The sequence below is a fragment of the Nerophis lumbriciformis genome, linkage group LG24, assembly GCF_033978685.3.
Source record: "Nerophis lumbriciformis linkage group LG24, RoL_Nlum_v2.1, whole genome shotgun sequence".
Lineage (NCBI taxonomy): Eukaryota > Metazoa > Chordata > Actinopteri > Syngnathiformes > Syngnathidae > Nerophis > Nerophis lumbriciformis.
The window spans coordinates 14,697,353-14,719,719 of NC_084571.2; the positions used below are offsets into that span (position 1 = coordinate 14,697,353).

At 40.3% G+C, this 22,367-nt stretch overlaps 1 protein-coding gene across 5 annotated transcripts in view; it reads right to left on the bottom strand.

Annotated features, from left to right (window-relative positions):
• The window catches only part of LOC133620279 (trinucleotide repeat-containing gene 6A protein-like), a 91,292-nt gene that overhangs the window by 12,966 nt on the left and 55,959 nt on the right, over positions 1 to 22,367 (bottom strand). For 4 of the 5 annotated variants that reach the window (XM_061981627.1, XM_061981631.1, XM_061981626.1 and 1 more), the window contains 12 exons: positions 17,548 to 17,649; positions 14,555 to 14,734; positions 14,300 to 14,466; positions 13,862 to 13,939; positions 11,942 to 12,103; positions 6,076 to 6,192; positions 3,192 to 3,338; positions 3,047 to 3,130; positions 2,263 to 2,437; positions 2,062 to 2,202; positions 707 to 874; positions 501 to 641 (listed from right to left, as the gene is read on the bottom strand). In XM_061981627.1, coding sequence (XP_061837611.1) covers positions 501 to 641; positions 707 to 874; positions 2,062 to 2,202; positions 2,263 to 2,437; positions 3,047 to 3,130; positions 3,192 to 3,338; positions 6,076 to 6,192; positions 11,942 to 12,103; positions 13,862 to 13,939; positions 14,300 to 14,466; positions 14,555 to 14,734; positions 17,548 to 17,649 — 1,662 coding nt within the window. The remainder of the gene's footprint in view (positions 1 to 500; positions 642 to 706; positions 875 to 2,061; positions 2,203 to 2,262; positions 2,438 to 3,046; positions 3,131 to 3,191; positions 3,339 to 6,075; positions 6,193 to 11,941; positions 12,104 to 13,861; positions 13,940 to 14,299; positions 14,467 to 14,554; positions 14,735 to 17,547; positions 17,650 to 22,367) is intronic. The other variant, XM_061981629.1, reaches the window with a different exon arrangement.

Genomic DNA, 22,367 nt, shown 5'->3' on the forward strand with positions numbered 1-22,367 from the left:
ATAAAGAAACCACATTGAATGAGGAGAAGATTTGTCCAAACCTTTGGCCTGTACTGTACATGTACATATATACATACATCTATATAAATTCGAACCCTGCATTAGCTGACTGGAGTAAGAGTTGTCCTGATGTATCCACAAATTTGGAAGATGCTGGCAGCCGTACCCAAAAAGGTGCCACAAATGATTCAATGATGGCAGCGCTGTGGGCACTTTTGTGGTTTGTGGACTAAAACGCAAACTGGACAACATCTTGTAAAGCGAAATGATGATCAATTTAAGAGCCAGAACGGACAACTGGAATGAGTTTGCTCGCCCTAACCAAAACAACCGTTAGGTATCTACAATTGGGCTCCCTCATGGCAAACACCCCAGTGAGACCACAGCAGCGAAAGAGGCTCTGAATGGCTTCCACCAGTCTTCCTGTCCTGTATGTCTGTTCTTGGACATGTTGTACTGAAAACTCATTCTGTTCTAGTCTTTATTTTAATGTGACCTACCATTGCTCCTGTCCCTGAGGTGGTCTGTGTCACGGACGGTGTTGATGGAGAGGTTATTGATGACACTACCAGGAGTCACGAAAGGGTCAGTCTCAGGGTCAATGTTGGGGTAACCTTTCCAAGGTTCTCCGGGTCGGAATTCTGCGCACACACACACAGCCGTGAGAACTTATTTGTGGCATGCCGGAATATCCGAGCATGCCTACCTGGGGGCCAGGTGACTGTGTTTCCGTGGGGGAGGGGGGAGTTGGCACGGGGCGGCCAGCCGTCACCCACCGAGCCCATTGATTGGCCGGCGGGACTTAAGGGGGGTGGGCCGGGGGACAGGAAGTCATAAAAGGAGTCCTCCAGACGCATGCCTGACGAAATAGCACCTGTGGGATAAAACCGGAAAAGAGCAGAATGGTCAAAGAGCAGAATGAAGCCCAAAATGCTTTTAGGCAGAAAACTATTCGATTGTTAGCTCTGATTAACACACCAGTTTTCAGCTAGCGATTAGATCCGCATTTGCCAGCTAGTGTGAGTGTGCCGACAGTCAGCTAGCAATTAGCACGCAAGCAGTTAACCCGCTAGTTGTCAGGTCGCCATTAACACGCCAGTTGTCAGCTAGCAAGGAGTGCAGCAATCCTTAGCTCCGATTGGCACATCAGATTAGTGCGCCCGTTGTCAGCTAGCGATTAACGTGCCATTGACAGCGAGCGGTAAGTGCGCCAAAAATGATTCCCGGGCGCAGCCACCGCTGCTGCCCACTGCTCCCCTCACCTCCCAGGAGGTGATCAAGGGTGATGAGTCAAATGCAGAGAATAATTTCGCCACACCTAGTGTGTGTGTGACAATCATTGGTACTTTAACTTTAACAATTGTAAGCTAGCGATGAGTGCGCCAATTGTCAGCTGGCGATTAACACTGCAGTTTTCAGCTAGCGATTAGTGCGCTAGTTGTCAGCTAGCGATTAACGCGCCATTGACAGCGAGTGTTAAGTGCGCCAGTTGTCAGCTGGCAATTAACACTGCAGTTTTCAGCTAGCGAGGAGTGTGCCAACACTCAGCCAGCAATTAGCACGCAAGCAGTTAACCCGCCAGTTGTCAGGTAGCAAAGAGTGCAGCGATACTTGGCGCCGATTGGCACATCAGTATTCAGCTAGAGATTAGCGCGCCAATTGTCAGCTTGCGATGAGTGCCGCCAATTGTCAGCGAGCGATGACTGCGCCAATTGTCAGCTAGCGATGAGTGCTACAGTTGTCAGCTAGCAATGAGTGCGCCAGTTGTCAGCTAGCGATTGGCACGCCATTGACAGCTAGCGATGAGTGCGGCAATTTTCAGCTAGCAATGAGTGCGGCAATTTTCAGCTAGCGATTAGTGCACCAATTGTCAGTTAGCGATTAACACTGCAGTTTTCTGCTAGCGATGAAGGCGCTAGTTTCCAGCTAGCTACTAGTGACAGTCTACTGCATACCGTACTTTGAATATGTTAGTATTGCACAACAAGATACTTTTAGGAGCAGTTTCATTTGAATAGGGTGCTGGAGTCCTACATCATGTAGAGTCAGAGAGTTGCGTACCAGATTTGCTGTTCTGCTCCAGAGGGTCAGCGACCCACAGTTTCTTCATTCTGGACTGGGGTGGCTCTTTGTAGCCCAAAGCTCCTCCAGCAGTAGTACCAACACCCAAGTCCAGGGATACATTCAGGTTAGAGTTCAAGCCTGGGGAAGGAGTGGAGGCCATGACATTACAGTTGTATCATTGACATATTTCATACATACTTAAAGGGAAGTTGCTGAAGGATCCGAGAGAGGAAGCATCCTTCTGCAGGTCAGGACTGTTGTGGGGCAAGTAGTTCTCCAGGTACGGTTTCAGGGCCTGGGACTGTTTCAGCAGAGAAGGGTCCAGGTGTCGCGGGGGCTGCATCATGGATGGAGATGAACCAATAGGACGCATCTGAAAAGTAGATGCAGAACGTTAAGAAAATACACCCTAATACTTAACTATAAGCCGCTACTTTTTCCTACGTTTTGAACCCTCTGGGTTAGCAAACGGTGCTGCTAATTTATGGATTTTAATGCAAATAGTTTTCATTAAACACATGCAAAGACATTGTTTGTGCAATGGGGTCCTCTTGTGGACGAGTTTGCTCACTGCAGGTGCTGCTGGGTGAATGGCTAAAAGTGTCTCTTGCCGTTTAAAGCTTTGAACCGCAATTAGAAGTGCCGTTCTGTTTTCCAGTCATCATAGCGTTGCTACTTGTAGGGATTCTTCATTCATCACTCAAAGCAACATTTGTAAGTTTTACAATATAACTAAAACAATTCTTACTTACGAAAGCAGGGGTGCTCACACTTTTTCTGCAGGCGAGCTACTTTTTAATTTACAGACACCCTTTGGAAACAATTAAGGTATGTAAATAAACATTTCAGTGTAAATGCATATTCATATCTGAGGCTTGTAGTCTGTTGCGGTTAATATATGGGAAAAAAGTGTTCTTAAAATTTAGTGGGCGTGGCTTATATCGTCCGGGAAAGTTGGTATATTGAGTGGAGAAAAGCAAACCTGTTCAGGCGGTCGTCCCACAGGCATGACTCTCTGGCTCTGAGCCTTCTGCTGCTGCTGCTGCTGCTGCTGGAGGAGAAGACGCTGCACAGGGAAAATGTAAATGAGCACACAATCTAAATGTTTTCATTCCTTTGGTAATTACCTGCAGCTGGTTGAGCTGAGACAGCTGGCTGAGTTGGTTGAGTTGGTTCAGTTGGGAGAGTTGGTTGAGCACAGCAACCTGCTGAGGGCCGAGCAGAGGGTTGAGGGCTCCATTGCCTCCTGGGTATTTCAGCAGGGATGGAGGCACCTGAGAACATGCGTGTTTACTTTTAGTTCTCATCTTGAGCCAGTAGCAGCGTCACAAGGGGAACTACACCTCTCATTACCAATCCTTATATGAGACATGTTTTTATTTTCTATGCATTTTAAGTCTGCAAGTAGCTAACAAGGAAGATCATGGGAGAACACTATTCCCCATTAAGTCCTGATCCGCATCCTACATGTTTGTTATGTTACACTGCAGGGGTGTCAAACTGATTTTCGTTGAGGGCCACATCACAGTTATGGTTGCCCTAAGAGGGCCGCTTGTAACAATGAGTAATATAAGAATATACATGTACGTTAATATAATACATTAACAATATATTTTTTACATGAACTGCAAAAAATATATTTTAAATTTACTTTAAAAACTGGCAGCTCAGTCACTAGAATTTTACAGTGAAAGCAGTGGGTTTTTTTTTACAGCATATAAAAAATTGAATAAATGGAATGGAGAAACAATACCACTGTTTTTAATGGTAAAATTCAAGCAACAGAGCTGCCTTTTTTTTTCTTTTTACATTAACAAACAAACAAAAAACCATTAAAACAACAAGATTTTACAGTGTCTTACTATATATGGAAAAAAACAATACCAAAGTTGATTTTACCCTAAAAAACTCAGTCGGCGGAATTTAACTTTAAAATCTATTGTCGATTTTACAGTCTGCAATTTGATTGGTAATTTGTTTTAAAATCATAAGTACAGTATTTATCTTTATTTTAACAAAAAATATTTTTTGAATACATAATATAATATTTTGATTTTGATAATATTGCATTATAAAATATATGCAATTGCATGCAGTACATGATTGTTTATGTCAAAAGTGAAATAAATATATTTAGTGAGATAAGTTTACCGTATTTTTCGGAGTATAAATCGCTCCGGAGTATAAGTCGCACTGGCCGAAAATGCATAATAAAGAAAGAAAAAAACATACATAAGTCGCACTGGAGTATATGTCGCATTTTTTGGGGAAATTTATTTGATAAAACCCAACACCAAGAATAGACATTTGAAAGGCAATTTAAAATAAAGAATAAGTGTACGTTATATGACGCATAAATAACCAACTGAGAACGTGCCTGTTATGTTAACGTAACATATTATGGTAAGAGTCATTCAAATAACTATAACATATAGAACATGCTATACGTTTACCAAACAATCTGTCACTCCTAATCGCTAAATCCGATGAAATCTTATATGTCTAGTCTCTTACGTGAATGAGCTAAATAATATTATTTGATATTTTAAGGTAATGTGTTAATAATTTCACACATAAGTCGCTCATGAGTACAAGTCGCACCCCCAGCCAAACTATGAAAAAAACTGCGACTTATAGTCCGAAAAATACGGTAAGCATTTTATTAACGCTTATTATTTCCAGGCTTTCGCGGACCACAAAAAATAATGTGGCGGGCAAAATTTGGCCCCCGGGCCTTGAATTTGTCACGTGTGTTACAGCCGTATTTTAAAATGGAATACATACATTTTTGTCCTGAAAATTGTCCACAAAATACCCCATAATGAGAATGTGAAAATGTATTTTTTTTTTAATGTTTTGCAAATTGATTAAAATGTAGGTAAGTATTGACAGCCTTTGGCAGCAATTCCAGTGTTTTTGAATATGATGCCAGTAGCTTAGCACGCCTATCTTTGGGCAGTTTTGCCCATTCCTCTAAGGCTGTAATCGCTGCCAACAAAGTATTGAACAAAGGCTGTGAAAATGTGTGTGTACATGTGATTTTTTTTAAACTTTTTTTAGTTGTAATACTTTTGCAACATAAAACCTTTGGAGATTGTCATAATGGGGTATTGTGCGGCGAATTTTGAGGGCAAAAATTAATTTATTCCATATTAGAACAAGGCTGTAACATAAAATGTTATCCTTTCCGGATGCAGTGTACATCCAAAAAGTGCCAACAACACCCCATTTACATGTTGTAACCTGAATATTAGCAATATTGTTATTATAAGTGCTAACACAGACAAACAATTTTTAGCGGCGCATTGTCACAGAGAGCTAACTAGCTTATGCTGCTATATTGAGATATTGAGCTGCTGCATCGCCTCTGAGTTGGTGAAAGTTAACTCTAGATTATAAATCATGTCCCTCACCTGGATAGTAAAAGGTTGTGGACATAAACTCACAAGTTGGTCCACTTTGACATCCAACTTAAACCCGGAGATGGCCAGAAAGACACGAAAAGACGCTCGTTTTTTTAACCCTTTGTGAGGATTATGATGAATTGTTGATATAAAGGGGAATATATAAACATCCTATCAGTCTTTATCCCAGTGAGAACAGACATTGTACAGTCAGTGATTGTTTTATTATGTTTATAGTTTGCTCAGCATTTAGCAATACTGCTACATGATGCTTAGTGTTTGTTGTTGCAGGGAATAGCAAATGTTGTGATGTGTCAGTGAAATTAATATTAGCCAAAAAAGTAAGTATTACATCTTATGAATATTGGAGGTAATTGATGTTTTTAAAGACAGTTTTATAGGGGAAATAGAGCGACTCCCCTTGGCTCCATTGTTAGTTGACTTTTGCTAACATTTATTTATGATTTAGATTGCATGGAAAAATTAAAACATGTGTTATTGTCTTAGATAAGGATTGTGAATGAAAGTGCAGTTCCCCTGTAAGTCTGTAATCTATCTTGGTATGGTAAGAAAGGCCACTAGATTTCAGGGCTTATGGGTGGTATACCTGAGGGGGGAGGATGGGAGGAGGCACTTGGTTACGGTAGTTAGGATGCGGGAGCTGTGAGTGCAGTCCACCACGGCCTTGTGCTAAGCTGCTGCTACCCAACATTGAGTTTACATTCTAGGCACACAAAACAGAAAGAAGACTTTGTCATAACAGAAAACAACTCCAAAAAACAGTGGAAACTAAACATCTCGTTATTCATCATGAAATACTTCCTTTGGGCTGGTGTCGCCCAAACACTAATCCTCTGATAATGAAATTATTTCAAAAAAGGCCTATTTCGATTAAAAGTATAATTACTTTTAACCAAGCATCTGTACTAACAACTAAAGAAACCAAGTTCAAAATAGTGAGTAAATAAAGCAAATTAAATAAGCACAGTAACAAAACATTACATGCTTTCAAATAAAAGAAAACACAGTTATAACCCTGAATTCTGAACTAAAAACCGCTACTTTTGTCCAACGCTTTGCACCCTGTGGCTTATAAAAGGGTGCGGCTAATTTATGAATTTTTCCTCGCTGACGGCCATTATGTTTTGTGTTTAATAGTTTCCTTTGTACTCAAGCAGAGACACTGAAAAGGTGTGTTATTATTTGTGCTATGGCACCATCTGTTGGACGAGTTCATTCACTACAGGTGTTGCGTGTTGAAAATGTACTTCCTGGTTTTTTTTTAGAAAGCTTTCGATATTTGAGACAATACCGCCATCTTATGATGTGCCTTTGTTATGGCCGTTCGCAGTAGAGGTGCTAGCATATTAGCTAATGCTCAGACATCACAACTTTGCGCACAGCCGACGTGCTTGCACCTTAGCTCCGGTTCCATTTTTATTAACCAGATGTAACACAAGCTGGTGAAAAGATTCAACAGAAAAGCCGACCATCAGCCGCTGCAGTGCTAATTGCTAAAGCTAACAAATACAAGGTACAAACTCAACTGTATGACATTATTAAAGTGTTTTTTAAGTAACGCATTAATTACTTTCCCTAGTAATTACATGTAATAAAAAAGTAATTATATGAATAAATACATTATTTTTGTGGTTAAGTAACTCATCACTTTAATTATTTTTAAAAAGTAATTTGAGAACACTGGTAGTAACAGTTTTGTGGTGTTAAAACTAAACACTTGGTTTAAAATACATTTATATATTGTGTCCTGTGATGCAACCTAAAAATACTGGGATATCAGCTTTGGTCCATATCAACAAGCCCTGCCTTGAACTAAAAATAAAACCGTCCACAGCGTTTCTACTCGTATGGATTCTTCATTCATCACTCCAAGCAACGTTTGTAAGTTTTACAATATAACTAAAACAACTCTTATTTACTAAAGCGTCCCATGTGTGATGTCTGTAGGAGTGTTTTCATGCATATTTGTACGTGCTATCATAATGTAATGAAGCTAGCGTCGTTAACATTAGCTAATATGCTAACACATTTACGAGTGTCTGTTACCACCAGAAAAACTTAATTTTATTTTTTTCAAATTGCTATTGTTCTTTACATTTCTGTAAATTCCAGACTTTCAAGTAGACTAAGCTTTCAACCGGAAGTACGAGTGCCATTCTGTCTTCTAGCCGTCCATAGCGTGTTTACTCGTATGGATTTTTCATTCAACAATCCAAGCAACGTTTGTAAGTTTAATAATATAACTAAGACAACTCTTACTTACTAAAGCGTCCCATGTGTGGTGTCTGTAGGAGAGTTTTCATGCATATTTGTAGGTGCTAGCAAATATGCTAACTCATTTACGAGTGTTACAATGGCATTCTTTTGGTTTAGTAAATTCACCAAAACATCACCACGGAGTTATTGAGTCTGTTTAGCTGATTGGAGCGCGAGCTTGCGTAGCTACTGGCTCCATGACCATGACTTGTGTTCTGTCTGATCAGCCGTTTTACTGCCGTGTTACAGACACAGTTTGGAAGCAATTAAGGTATGAAAATAAACATAAAAAAAATAATTTTGCGTAAACTTATTTCACAAGTATATATCTGTGGCTTATAGTACGGTGCAGATAATGTATGGAAAATAATTTTTTCTTCTCACATTTAGTGGGTGCGGCGTAAATACCGGTGGGCTGTATAGTTGGAAAAATACGGTAGTTTGCATGAGTAAAAGTTGTGTTAACATGGCAGACATACGAGACATCGCCCACACTCACCTGCCGAGAAACACCAGGACTAGAGTGGGCAGGAGATGTCCCAGAGTGGTGACATGGGGCAAGCTGAGCACAGTTGGAAGGGGAAATGCTCATGCTCTGACTGGAGCAGTGCTGGTCAGAAGCAGGGAGGGAAACCGAGAGCTGCAGAAGCAAGGCCAGGTGCGCAGCAGACGGACGGCAAGCACAGTGGGTAAAGTGGGAGCAGGGGAAGGGGGGGGAGAAAGTCGTTCAGGAGCGGGGTGGAGACTTTAAAGCAAAAATCTTGTAGGACCAAGGTGAGTGTCAAGCAAAAAGCAATGAGTGGAAGAGCAGCAAAGCAGTAACACTGACATAGCAAAAACTGAGGCTGGGTGATAAAACCATATGAATATATATCGCAATAAATGATAAATGATAAATGGGTTGTACTTGTATAGCGCTTTTCTACCTTCAAGGTACTCAAAGCGCTTTGACACTACTTCTACATTTACCCATTCACACACACATTCACACACTGATGGAGGGAGCTGCCATGCAAGGCGCTAACCAGCACCCATCAGGAGCAAGGGTGAAGTGTCTTGCTCAGGACACAACGGACATGACGAGGTTGGTACTAGGTGGGGATTGAACCAGGGACCCTCGGGTTGCGCACGGCCACTCTCCCACTGTATCGTAATCAAAGCAAAAAACTGAGCAACGCAGGAAGTGATCGCTGATAACAGCCTGTCAGGTGACAGTATCAACTATCAAGTTTGCTTGATTCTCTGCATGGAGAAAGAAGATACAATCAAAATGAAGAAATTGTAGATAAAAGAGGAAAATTCACCCAGACAGTTTTTGGATGTTTTCAACGGGACCGTAGTCAAACCAATGTGATCTGTAAATGATGCAAGGCAAGAGCGCTAATACCACACCACCTTAGCTCACCCTTTAGAGCACAGCTGTAACTTCCTGCCACTAAACCTGCAAAAAATTGTTCTCAGGTTTCTCTAAGTTTACATTTTCACACGTTGCACTATTTTCTTGCACTTTATAAAGCATTTCTTACATATTCCTTATTTTTACGATCTTATTGTTAAGATAGCTGAGGGATTATAATCAGAGGATGGTTATATTTCAAAATAAAATATATTATCCTCCTGCTCCAGATTTTCAATGGGTCATACAAAATGTCAATAATTATTGATATAATCATATTTAAATAATTACTGCATAACAAAAATATATATTTCCATAGTTAAATCACAGGGCAAATTAATGTTATAGACGGAACATCCTGGCACTAAAGCTGCAGAAAGTAGTTCTCAGGTTTCTCCATGTTTACATTTTCACACTTTGCTCTATTTTCTCACACTTTATGAATCATTTCTCACATATTCCTTATTTTTAAGAGCTTATTGTTAAGTGTTCAATGTGATTTTATTATTTTGTTTACATTGAGTGTTTTCTATGCTTGTGTTGACATTTCCTTTCTGCCTTGATAGCTGAGGTATTATAATCACAGGGAAATTACAGAAAATTCCTTTTTCCTAGGCTTCGAAGCCTGTGGCTTATTAAACTGTGCGGCTAATTTATGGCTTTTTCTTCGCTGACGCCGGCATTAAAATAAAGAGTTAGAAAAAACACAAGCAAACACTCTGAATAGGTCTTATTGTTTGTGCTATGGCGCCATCTTTTGGACAAGTTTGCTTACTGCAGGTGCTGTGAATTGAAAATGTACTTCCTGTTTTGACTTAAACCGAAAGTAAAAGCGTCCATAGCGTTTCTGCCCGCATGGGTTCTTAGATCATCAGTCCAAGCAACGTTTAGTAAATAAGAATTGTTTTAGTTATATTGTAAAACTTACAAAGTGTCTCAAGTGTGATGTCTGTAGGAGTGTTTTCATGCATATTTGTACGTGGGGGGGACGGCGTGGCGCAGTTGGGAGAGTGGCCGTGCTAGCAACCTGAGGGGGTTCCTGGTTAGATCCCCAGCTTCTACCAGCCGAGTCATGTCCGTCGTGTCCTTGAGCAAGACACTTCTCCCTTGCTCCTGATGGGTCGTGGTTAGCGCCTTGCATGGAAGCTCCAGCCATCAGTGTGTGAATGTGGAAATAGTGTCAAAGCGCTTTGAGTACCTTGAAGGTAGAAAAGCCCTATACAAGTATAACCCATTTACCATTACCATTTACGTGCTGTCATAATGTAATCAAGTTAGCGTCGTTAGCATTAGCTAACATGCTAGCACGTTTACCAGTGTCTGTGTTGTATTATTAACTTAAAATGGTATTCTTTTTGTATTGTTTCAGTTTCACAAATTCCTCAGTAAATTCACCAAAACATCACCCTGGAGTTATTGAGTCTAATTAGATGATTGGAGAGCTGGCTTGCGCAGCTAGTGGGTCCATGACAATGACTTCTGTTTTGTTTGATCAGCCGTTTTACTGCCATCTTACAGACACCGTTTGGAAACAATTAAGTATGTAAATAAACATTTAGACAATATTTCTATGTAAATAGAGGTGGGGAAAATAATTGATTTTTAGATGCATCGCAATTCGGACTCGGACGATTATAGAATCGATTAGTAAACGTCAATAATCTATGTATTTATTGTAAATAAAGTAATGCAGACCGTTGTAAAATGTGTCTGACTGCAGCGAGCCACCTCTCTGAGAGATGCGACCAGCTCCTTTATTTTAGGGCATTTATGTTCCAGTGTTACACACATTTCCATTCATTTAATAAATGTGACAAGAATTAACACTTATTTAGAGAAACGGAAAAAAATGTAAAGCTGCATCAATATACATTAAAGATGCATCAATAATCCAATTTTAATCAAATTGTAGCTCCTGAATCGTTATGGACTCATGATGTGATGATCCGTTGCCCAAATCATGTTTTGTTTTAGTCTAAAACTCCCTGAGTTCTGTTTCAGCACCCCTGGGTTTGTGTTTCTTGGTTGCAGATTATTTTCACCTGCCTCTGATTAGTGTTTGGGACGCTCACTTGCTCCCGGGCAATATTTAGGGCGCTATTTATTCCTGCCTTTCGCCACACTCGGTTATCCTAGCTTCTCGGTCCTGTGCTTAGCTCTACCCTAGCTTCTCGTGCAATCGGGACGCTTTTCTGTTCCTGTTTTCTTGCCTGATTTATGAAAATAAATAATTTTTCCTACCTGCACGCTGCTTCCGGAGTTCCGTCTGCATCTTGGGGAAACGATCCATGCACAAACATGCGACCCCGCTGTAACACGCGAGGTGCACAAAGATTCCCACCTCTAGTAAATAACTAATTTCTCAACGTATATATCTTATAGGCCGTTGTGGCTAATATATGGAAGATATAGATTTTGACTTCTAAAATTTAGAGGGTGTGGCTTATATACCGGTGCATGTCAAATAAAAATGTTACATTTAATACATTTTTCTCCTTACTTTCCATAAGTCATTAAAAATATCAGTAATTATTGATATTAAACACTGGTATCGTGATACAGTTTTCAGCCGTATCGCCCAGCCCGAGCAAAAACCAAAACTTTTCAAAAGAGAACGAGAGGATGAATTTCTAAGTACAAAAAATAAATCTGCTTGAAAGAAAAATGGGTGGAGTAGTGTGTTAGATCAGCCACAGGGGGACGCAGTGAAGTGCTAGCAGGAAACATGTCCAACAATGATGGAATCTCTCTTGATACTCATTCTTTGGGACAATTCCTCGCAGGTCTTTTTCTGTGTTACCTTGTCATAATAGGAGCTGCGATCCATGGTGGACTCTTTGGGGAGCTGGTGTTGAGACCCGGGAATCTTGGCCATCATGCCGTTAAAATCTCCCATGGAGTCCATGCGCTTGTCCTGCACCATCCCTGACCCACTTTTCATGCAATCATCAGGAGAGTCTCGCTGTGGAAGGACAACATATTCATGAGAAGAAACTGTAAACACAAACATTGGTTGGTTTATAAATAGAGATCAAAGTGTTGGGAGTCAATTATTAGTCAATTAAAGCCACTCCTGTCTGCAGTTCCCATGCTGCGTCTGACTGGCCATGAAAAAACCGGGCGAGGATGAACAAATTGTCAGTCTGGATAAGCTTACGAAAGAATATGTGAATAAAAACCATAAATTCGAGACTGTAAGTCGCTACTTTTTTCCTACGCTTTGGACTCCGCAGCTTACAAAACGGTGCAGTTAATTTAAGTATTTTACTTCGCACAAATAGTTTTTATTTTATTTTAAACAAAGCAAATACACTGAAACGGTGTGTTATTGTTTGTGCTATGACACCATCTTTTGGACGAGTTCGCTCACAGAGTGTTTCCTGCTGTTTGAAGCTTCGAACCGGAAGTAGAAATGCCGTTCTGTCTTTTAATCGTTCGTAGCATTTCTACTCATACGGATTCTTCAATCATGACTCCAAGCAACGTTTCTAAGTTTTACAACGTACAAAATACAGGAAAAACAAACACTCTCCAAAAAACCTAATAAAACCAAAATAAATCAAATAATAAACCATCTTTTGGACGAGTTCGCTCACAGAGTGTTTCCTGCTGTTTGAAGCTTCGAACTGGAAGTAGAAATGCCGTTCTGTCTTTTAATCTTTCGTAGCATTTCTACTCATACGGATTCTTCAATCATGACTCCAAGCAACGTTTCTAAGTTTTACAACGTACAAAATACAGGAAAAACAAACACTCTCCAAAAAACCTAATAAAACCAAAATAAAGAGGTGCACGGCAAAAAGCGTACTTAAAGAAAAAGCCAGGCCAGCAACACTCGTGTCCTTCTAATAATTTTAATGTAAACTGCGCAGGCACAATCAAACAGACCGGTTTGGAAAATGTCTTCGTCAGGGTGCAATTTTCAACAGGAACTGATGCACTTAAATAGTCTAAGCTGTGGTAACAATAAATCAAGAACAACTTAAAAAATGAGAATGCACAAACAGACAAAATTGAAAATTGAACAAAATAAATCAGAGACATACAGTATCACAGGAAAATTTAAAACATTTTTATCATCCATGGCATTTCTACACGTACGGATTCTTCAATCATGACTGCAAGCAACGTTTCTAAGTTTTACAACGTAACTAAAACAATTCTTACTTACTAAAGCGTCCCATGTGCGATGTCTGTAAAAGTGTTTTCATGCATATGTGTACGTCGTTAGCATTAGCTAATATGCTAACACACTTACGAGTGTCTGTGTTAGTACTATTAACTTACAATGGCATTCTTTTTGTATCGTTTCAGTTTCACAAATCCTCAGTAAAATTCACCAAAACGTCACCGTGGAGTTATTGAGTCTGTTTAGCTGATTGGAAAGCTAGCTTGCGCAGCTAGCGGATCCATGACCTGTTTTGTCTGCTCTGCCATTTTACTGCCCTGTTCCAAACACCGTTTGGAAACAATTAAGGTATGTAAAACATTTACGAAATATTTCTGTGTAAATAACTCATTTCAAAACGTATATATCTGCAGCTTATTTATGGAAAAATATTTTTTTCCTCAAATTTAGTGAGTGCGACTTATATAGCCAGTATATAGACTATAGAGCGCACCGCTTTATAGTCCGCAAATACAGTAAATAGAGCATCATTAGATGGTGATTTGTGTTTCTGCTTGTACAGAACATACAAAAGTGTGATAAATGACTTACAGAAAAGCTCATGTTGTTGAACTGGTTCATGAAGGGTTTCATCCATGGCTCATCTGGTTTGTTGACTGGCTTCATCATCTGAACCAGAGAGAAATGTGTTTGAAATGGAGTTCATCACAGTAAATAAAAATTCTCACATCCTTGCATTAGTGCTGTGCAATATGGACAAAATACATATGTTCATTCTATATTCCAAAACAGACTTAAAATGTTGTATATTTTGGGCTGTTCAAGTTAACACTTTAACTCAAATAATCACAAAACCTTGATTAAGCATGTATAAATGCAGATTAATCGCACCAAAAATATGAGCGCACATGCTAATTTGCCGTAACTGCGGGTGGTTACGCACGCGCGCGCGCACGCACGCACGCACGCACGCACGCACGCACGCACGCACGCACGCTTCAGAAACTGTCTAGGCTGTGGAGAACAAACCTTGCTGGATCCTCGATTCTTGTAGTGCCAGGTGTTTTGGTCATGTGACCTGTTGTCGTGTGGGTTGTTAGTCCACATGCCAATCTCTACTTCCTCTTCCTGGTCCCAACTGTTACTCATAGACACCTCCTCGCCACACCAGGTCTCCATTGGCTTGGAACCTAGACCTGGTGAGGAAAGAAGGCAAAAACTAAGGCACAGCTTCAACGAGGAATGGTGTCATGTGTATACTCTGGCCTTGTTGTGCAGACCTACCAGACTTATGACGGCCTTCCCAGCCACATGCAGGTTCTCTGTTGTCCCGGGTGGGTTCTTTCCAGCCAGGGTTACTGTCCACTGGCTTCCCCCAGGCGGACGTTCCATTGTCCACGGTAACAGACATGGGCTCCCCCCATGTAGAAGACTCTTTCTGCTGGGCATAAGGCTCGCCCCAGCCTGAAGGACGGCACAAAGATACACCTTGAAAGTGGTCATGGTCCAACATTCATAAGGCTATGTCACACTGTCATAGGTGAGGTTAAAGGTCGCCATCAGTGTATGTAAGAAGTTGTGTTAAGGCCCTCTTACTCTCTGTTTGTGGAGATGCCAGTAAAAACAGGCCAGATCATGGGGTGCCCTGGGCTCCATATGTCAGAGGGCACGCACACAAGCAAACATCAACTGTCACCTACACCACAGTCAAACTCAAGGCCCGGGGGCCAGATCTGGCCCGCCACATCATTTTATTTGGCCCTCAATAGACTGGAAATAATATGCGTCATTAAAGTACTTTATATTTTCTTACTAAATGTATTAGTTTTTTCCATTTTGACAGAAAAAATACATGCACTGAATGCAATCGCATATGCTTTAAAGATAAATATTATAATGTAACAAATATATGATCATACATTCAAACAATGTTTTTATTAAACAAGAAATAAATACTTTTTATCTGCTTGACTTATGATTTCAAAGCAAGTTATTCATGAAACTGTCAAATTTAATACATAGATTTTACAGTGACTATGAAATTTACTGCGGTTTTACAGCATTTTATTGTACGTGAAAAAACAGTACCACTGTTTTTTGACCATAAAATGCTGGCGACTGAGCTGCCAGTTTTTTACTGTAAAAAACGGTGGTACTGTTTTGCTATTCACAATAGTACACAGTTTTTTTCGGTAAAAACCGGCAGCTAAATTGCCAGAATTTTACTGTACAAATGCAGTTTTATATTTACAGCAAAAAAAACAATGTAAAATTCTGTCAACTGAGCTGCCAATTTTGTACCGTGGAAAACAGTGGTACCGTTTTTTCCATTTACAATAACATGCTGAAAAAAACACTGTCAATTTTACGGTAATGTTTTTGCGACTGACCTGTCAGATTTTTACTGTATAATCTACTTTTTTTTTTTTTTACATTTTTGTACATTAAAAAAAATAAAAATTTAATGCATAGGCAATTATGTAATATCATTCACTGGTAGAAGTGGCCCTCTGAGGGCAAACATAACTGCGATGCGGCCTTCAATTAAAACCAGTTTGACACCCCTAACCTACACAAATGCATGATGTGCATCATGCAGAAAAGAGCATCACTTCCCACTTTTTAACTCACCAAAACTGAAGCCAATTTGCACCCCAAAATGTACAAATCTACTCCAACAAGAGCCCCGTTTACGCTGCACACCAATCTGATCTTTTTCGCATTAGATTCGGGCCACATTAGGAGGTAGTCTGAATCCGATCTTTTAAAACGTGACTTCAGCCTAAACGTAAATGCGACCCGAATGCGACTTTTATGACTTCGAGCGACGTCACTCGTGTGCGCAGAGAAAGACTCAGCTCGCCAGCGGAAGTAGGTATGTCATCACAACATCCGGTTTCGCTGAGAAAAGTATTTTTTTGACGGTCGAATTTTCAGTGTAGTCAATAATGCCCAAATAATAGGTTATATGTAATATATATTTTGATTAAAAAGAAATAGCGATTGTTGAAGGACCCGAATGGACGCTGTGGTGTGTTTACTTACATGTTACGTACATTGCGTATGTTGCCATCTAAGCAAGGTCTTTTTCATGGACGCCCCTGCTTATTTCAGTAAGACAATGCCAAGCCACGTGTTACAACAACGTGGCTTCATAGTAAAAGAGTGCGAGTACTAGACTGGCCTGCCTGTAGGCCAGACCTGTCTCCCATTGAAAATGTGTGGCGCATTATGAAGCCTAAAATACCACAACGGAGACCCCGGACTGTTGAACAACTTAAGCTGTACATCAAGCAAGAATGGGAAAGAATTCCACCTAAAAAGCTTCAAAAATTGGTCTCCTCAGTTCCCAACGTTTACAGAGTGTTGTTAAAAAGAAAGGCCATGTAACACAGTGGTAAAAATGCCCCTGTGACAACTTTTTGCAATGTGTTGCTGCCATTAAATTCTAAGTTAATGATTATTTGCAAAAAAAATGAAGTTTCTCAGTTCCTACATTAAGTATCTTGCCTTTGCAGTCCATTCAATTGAATATAAGTTCAAAATTATTTATTTAAGGGTACCTCATCTGTGTAGTATACTCATTTTATACCCATCCATCCATCCATTTTCTACCGCTTATTCCCTTTGGGGAGGCGGGGGGCGCTGGAGCCTATCTCAGCTACAATCGGGCGGAAGGCGGGGTACACCCTGGACAAGTCGCCACCTCATCGCAGGGCCAACACAGATAGACAGACAACATTCACACTCACATCCACACACTAGGGCCAATTTAGTGTTGCCAATCAACTTATCCCCAGGTGCATGTCTTTGGAAGTGGGAGGAAGCCGGAGTACCCGGAGGGAACCCACGCAGTCACGGGGAGGACATGCAAACTCCACACAGAAAGATCCCGAGCCCGGGATTGAATGTATTTACGGTACACCAGTGAGTGTCACTTCTAGGGTGACTGTCTTGTGCATTTTCAACTCTCTTATGTTGGCTGCTGAGCAAACGCATTAATTAAATGATACGTATTACATAAACGAGGGAACGTGTGCCATGGGCTTTGACATCATCTTGAGTGCAGACAAACTTGTACATGTTTGGAAAAGGTTGCCGCTTTACAGTGGTGCATATCTTCATCATTGCCTCATCATAGTAGCTGGCCCCATACTTCCTCATTATCCACTTTGCTGCTCCAGTTAGCTCACTAGACCGAGTCCCCGAATAACCCCAGTGGCCCCGCCCTCTCGTCTCCTTCACTCTCTCACAGAGAGCGTTCCTTGCATGCATACCTCCATTTTCTACCGCTTGTCCCTCGCTCCTGTCCGCAGATAAGCCAGCCACCGCTACTCTTTCCTCTGTCCGCCTCAGAGCCCCGACAAAAGTCTGGGTTTCTATTGGCGAGTGAGAGAAAGAAAAGGCAAAGAGAGGCTAATAAAAAGGGAGGAAGGGGGGTTGTCTCTGCTCTTCACATTCTTGAGGGATGACTCAAGCAGATTGGCAAATGGCTCCACCATTGCAGGAGAGACAAGAGCTGTGTGTGTGTTTGCGTGCAAACTTCTCCTGTCATAACACTTCCAAGGCAAAGTCTTGCAGATCGTATTTCTCATACTTTTGTATCATTATCAGAATACAGACGAGGGCTTGCAGCAACACGTCCAAGTTAGCCTCATGTAGCAGCTCTTTTGTACTCCCAATTTCATTACTAGCTCCTGTCTGTAAAAGCTATTTGTTTGCTTCACTCACTTTATACAGTAGTCATGTTATGATGAGATGCTACAAAATCCAAAACCAGTGAAGCTGGCACGTTGTGTAAATGGTAAATAAAAACATAATACAATGATTTGCAAATCCTTTTCTACCTATATTAGTTGAATAGACTGCAAAGACAAGTCACTAAAAGTTCGAACTGAGAAACTTTATTTTTTGCAAATATTAACTCATTTGGAATTTGATGCCTGCAACATGTTTCAAAAAAGCTGGCACAAGTGGCTAAAAAGACTGAGAAAGTTCAGGAATGCTCATCAAACACCTATTTGGAACATCCCACAGGTGAACAGGCTAATTAGGAACAGGTGGGCGCCATGATTGGGTATAAAAGCAGCTACCATGAAATGCTCAGTTATTCACAAACAAGGATAGGGCGAGGGTCACCACTTTGTGAACATCCATCCATCCATTTTCTACCGCTTATTCCCTTTGGGGTCGCGGGGGCGCTGGAGCCTATCTCAGCTACAATCGGGCGGAAGGCGGCGTACACCCTGGACAAGTCGCCACCTCATCGCAGCACGTTGTGAACAAATGCCTGAGCAAATTGTTTAAGAACAACATTTCTCAACAAACTATTGCAAGGAATTTAGGGATTTCACCATCGACAGTCCGTAATATCATCAAAAGGTTCTGAGAATCTACAGAAATCACTGCACGTAGGTGGCAAGCCCGAGACTTTCGATCCCTCAGGCGGTACTGCATCAAAAGGCGACATCAATGTGTAAAGGATATCACCACATGGGCTCAGGAACACTTCAGAAAACCACTGTCAGTAACTACAGTTGGTCGCTACATCTGTAAGTGCAAGTTAAAACTCTACTATGCAAAGCCAAAGCCATTTATCAACAACACCCAGAAACACCGCCGGTTTCGCTGGGCCCGAGCTCATCTAAGATGAACTGATGCAAATTGGAAAAGTGTTCTGTGGTCTGACGAGTCCACATTTCAAATTATTTTTGGAAACTGTGGACGTTGTGTCCTTAGGACCAAAGAGGAAAAGAACCATACGGACTGTTATAGGCGCAAAGTTCAAAAGCAAGCATCTGTGATGGTATGGGGGTGTATTAGTGCCCAAGGCATGGGTAACTTACACATCTGTGAAGGCACCAATAATGCTGAAAGATACATACAGGTTTTGGAGCAACATATGTTGCCATCCAAGCAAGGTCTTTTTCATGGACGCCTCTGCTTATTTCAGCAAGACAATGCCAAGCCACATTCTGCACGTGTTATAACAGCGTGGCTTCGTGGTAAAAGAGTGCGAGCATGCCTGTAGTCCAGACCTGTCTCCCATTGAAAATCTGTGGCGCATTATGAAGCGTAAAATACCACAACAAAGACTGTTGAACAACTTAAGCTGTACATCAAGCAAGAATGGGAAATAATTCCACCTGAAAAGCTTCAAAAATTGGTGCTCTCAATTCCCAAATGTTTACTGAGTGTTGTTAAAAGGAAAGGCCATGTAACACCTGCCCCTGTGACAACTTTTTTGCATTGTGTTGCTGCCATTAAATTCTTAGTTAATGATTATTTTATAAAAAAAAAAAGAAGAAGTTTCTGAGTTCAAACATTAAATATCTTGTCTTTGCAGTCTATTCAATTTAATATAAGTTGAAAAGGATTTGCAAATAATTTAATTCTGTTTTTATTTACGATTTACACAACTTGCCAACTTCACTGGTTTTGGATTTTGTAGTTTTGATGCAATCATAAGTTAATAAAGCTAAGCAAAAAAACAATACATAGCACGATAGACACAATCGAGAACAATTCAAAAATGCGTTCGATGCAGCGCAAGTTTGGAAGCAAGGTTGGTTGCATGAACACTCGCTCTAGCAACGCAGGACGTGATCGCTGCCACGCTAACAGCTAATCAGGTGACAGTATCAACTATCAAGTTTGGTTAATTCTCTGCATGGAGTGAGAAGGGAAAGTCAAAATGAAGAAATTGTGGTTAAAAGGAAAAGTCACCTGGACAGTATAGCACTTTTTTTGGATTAAAAAAAAAAAAAGGGGACCGTAGTCAGACCAATGTGGTCCGTAAATGATGCAAGGTGCTCGTCCCCACCAAGACCGCTAATACCACGACACCTTAACTCACCCTTTAGAGCACAGCTGTAACTTCCTGCCACTACACCAATAGTTATTCTCAGCTTTCTCTATGTTTACATTTTCACACTTTGCACTAATTTCTTAAACTTTATGAAGCATTTCTTACATATTCCTTCATTTTAAGAGATTATTGATTAGTGTTCAATGTGATTTTACTATTTTGTTGACATTGTTTGAGTGTTTTCCATGCTCGTGTTGACATTTCCTTTCTGCCTTGATAGCTGAGGGATTATAATCACAGGAAGGTTACATTTCAAAATAAAATATATTATTCTCCTGCTCCTTATTTTCCATAGGTCATACAAATGTGCTAGTTTCCTTTTTTTCCTCGCACGTCGTTTGTGACAATCGCCTACACCGTAATTGCGGTGTAGGCGATTGTCACAAACGACTCTGTAAAAAAAAAAAAAAAAAAAAAAGTTTTGTCCATTTTGTGTCGAGCGGTAAAAAGAAGAAAAAAAAAGAAGCATAATATTTGTCAAATACTTGCATTTATGCAAACAAATTATTCAGTTCCATGTTCATAGAATTAAAAACTTGAAAACATTTGAATGTAAGATACACTTGAGATAAACTTCTGTCTGTGATTATCACAAATAATTATTAGTTAACAATGGACAATAGGACTTTAATAGTTGACATACATAATCCAAAATAAAAAGTTCACACATTTAAATTGTAATTACATTGTTTTGTCCTGGAGTTGTCAAAACCAAATGTAGTCTATTTAACAAGATTACCAGCAAACCAGTAAGAATTTAAACATATATATATATTGTGGTTTTCTTTGCATCATTTGTGTCCTTGGTAACACATTTCTCTGAAAGGAACTGATTGGATGTATGCATTTAAGCAGGGTTTCAGCAATTTTTTTTTATTTAATGCTTTTTTATGAAACCTAAAACATAAAGTAATGCCTATTTGCTACTGCAGATAGTAGTTATATATAGTCAAAAGCATACAATTGTCTGTATAAACACAATTGGAAGTACTTGACCAGAATACCATTTATATTTAAAAAAAGTAACTGTGGCCAAATTAAGCACTAATGTAATCATAATATATACGAACAATGTAATTGGAAGGTCAATAACTTAATTATCCTAAATAAGTTAACAAACATCAAAAAGTTAAATAACAGGGCAAATTAATGTTACACAGACATAACAACGAGGTACAAAATAAAATTGACTCTCAATCTCTGTTTGAAAAATTGCACTTCAATAAATAGTGAACATCTTGAAAGGCAGTTTTTTCCTCAATTGGAAAAACTGGTTCAGGTGCTTTGTTTTGTTGTCTTTTTTGTTGCCAATGCTATCACAGCATACTGATGGGCTCATGTTGCTCATTCATTCTGATCTTTTTTCCTCCTAACTTTTGTTACTTAGCAGTGCTTCTCACTGCTAGCGAGGCCATGTCCAGCCGTCCCTGCCTGATCATACCTAAACAAGGATTGTGGATGACGGACGAGAGGCTTCGCTGTGTTCATTTAATTCAGTCAAATAAAGGTGCTGAGAGCGATGCACAGAGAGAGACCTCTTGTCTTTATTTTGAGAGCCAGAGACAAAGAAACACACGGACATAGCTGCAAAGTCATCAAGCTCATTTTCATTCATCGTTTAACTGATTTGTTGACACTATGCCCAGGCCTACGTTTGTATGTACAGTACAGGCCAAAAGTTTGGACACACCTTCTCATTCAATGTTTTCTTTATTTTCATGACTGTCACTGAAGGCATCAATACTATGAATGAACACATGTGGAGTTATGTACCGTATTTTCCGCACTATTAGCCGCACCTAAAAACCACAAATTTACTCAAAAGCTGACAGTGCGGCTTTTAACCCGGTGCGCTTTATATATGGATAAATATTAAGATTTATTTTCATAAAGTTTCGATCTCGCAACTTCGGTAAACAGCCGCCATCTTTTTTCCCGGTAGAACAGGAAGCGCTTCTTCTTCTACGCAAGCAACCGCCAAGGTAAGCACCCGCCCCCATAGAACAGGAAGCGCTTCTTCTTCTACTGTAAGCAACCACCCGCCCGCGTAGAAGAAGAAAAAGCGCGCGGATATCACCGTACGTTTCATTTCCTTTGTGTGTTTACATCTGTAAAGACCACAAAATGGCTCCTACAAAGCGACAAGGATCCGGTTCATGAAAAGACGCAATCTCTCCATCCGCACACGGATTACTACCGTATTTCACAGCAACTGATATTCCTGTGAAC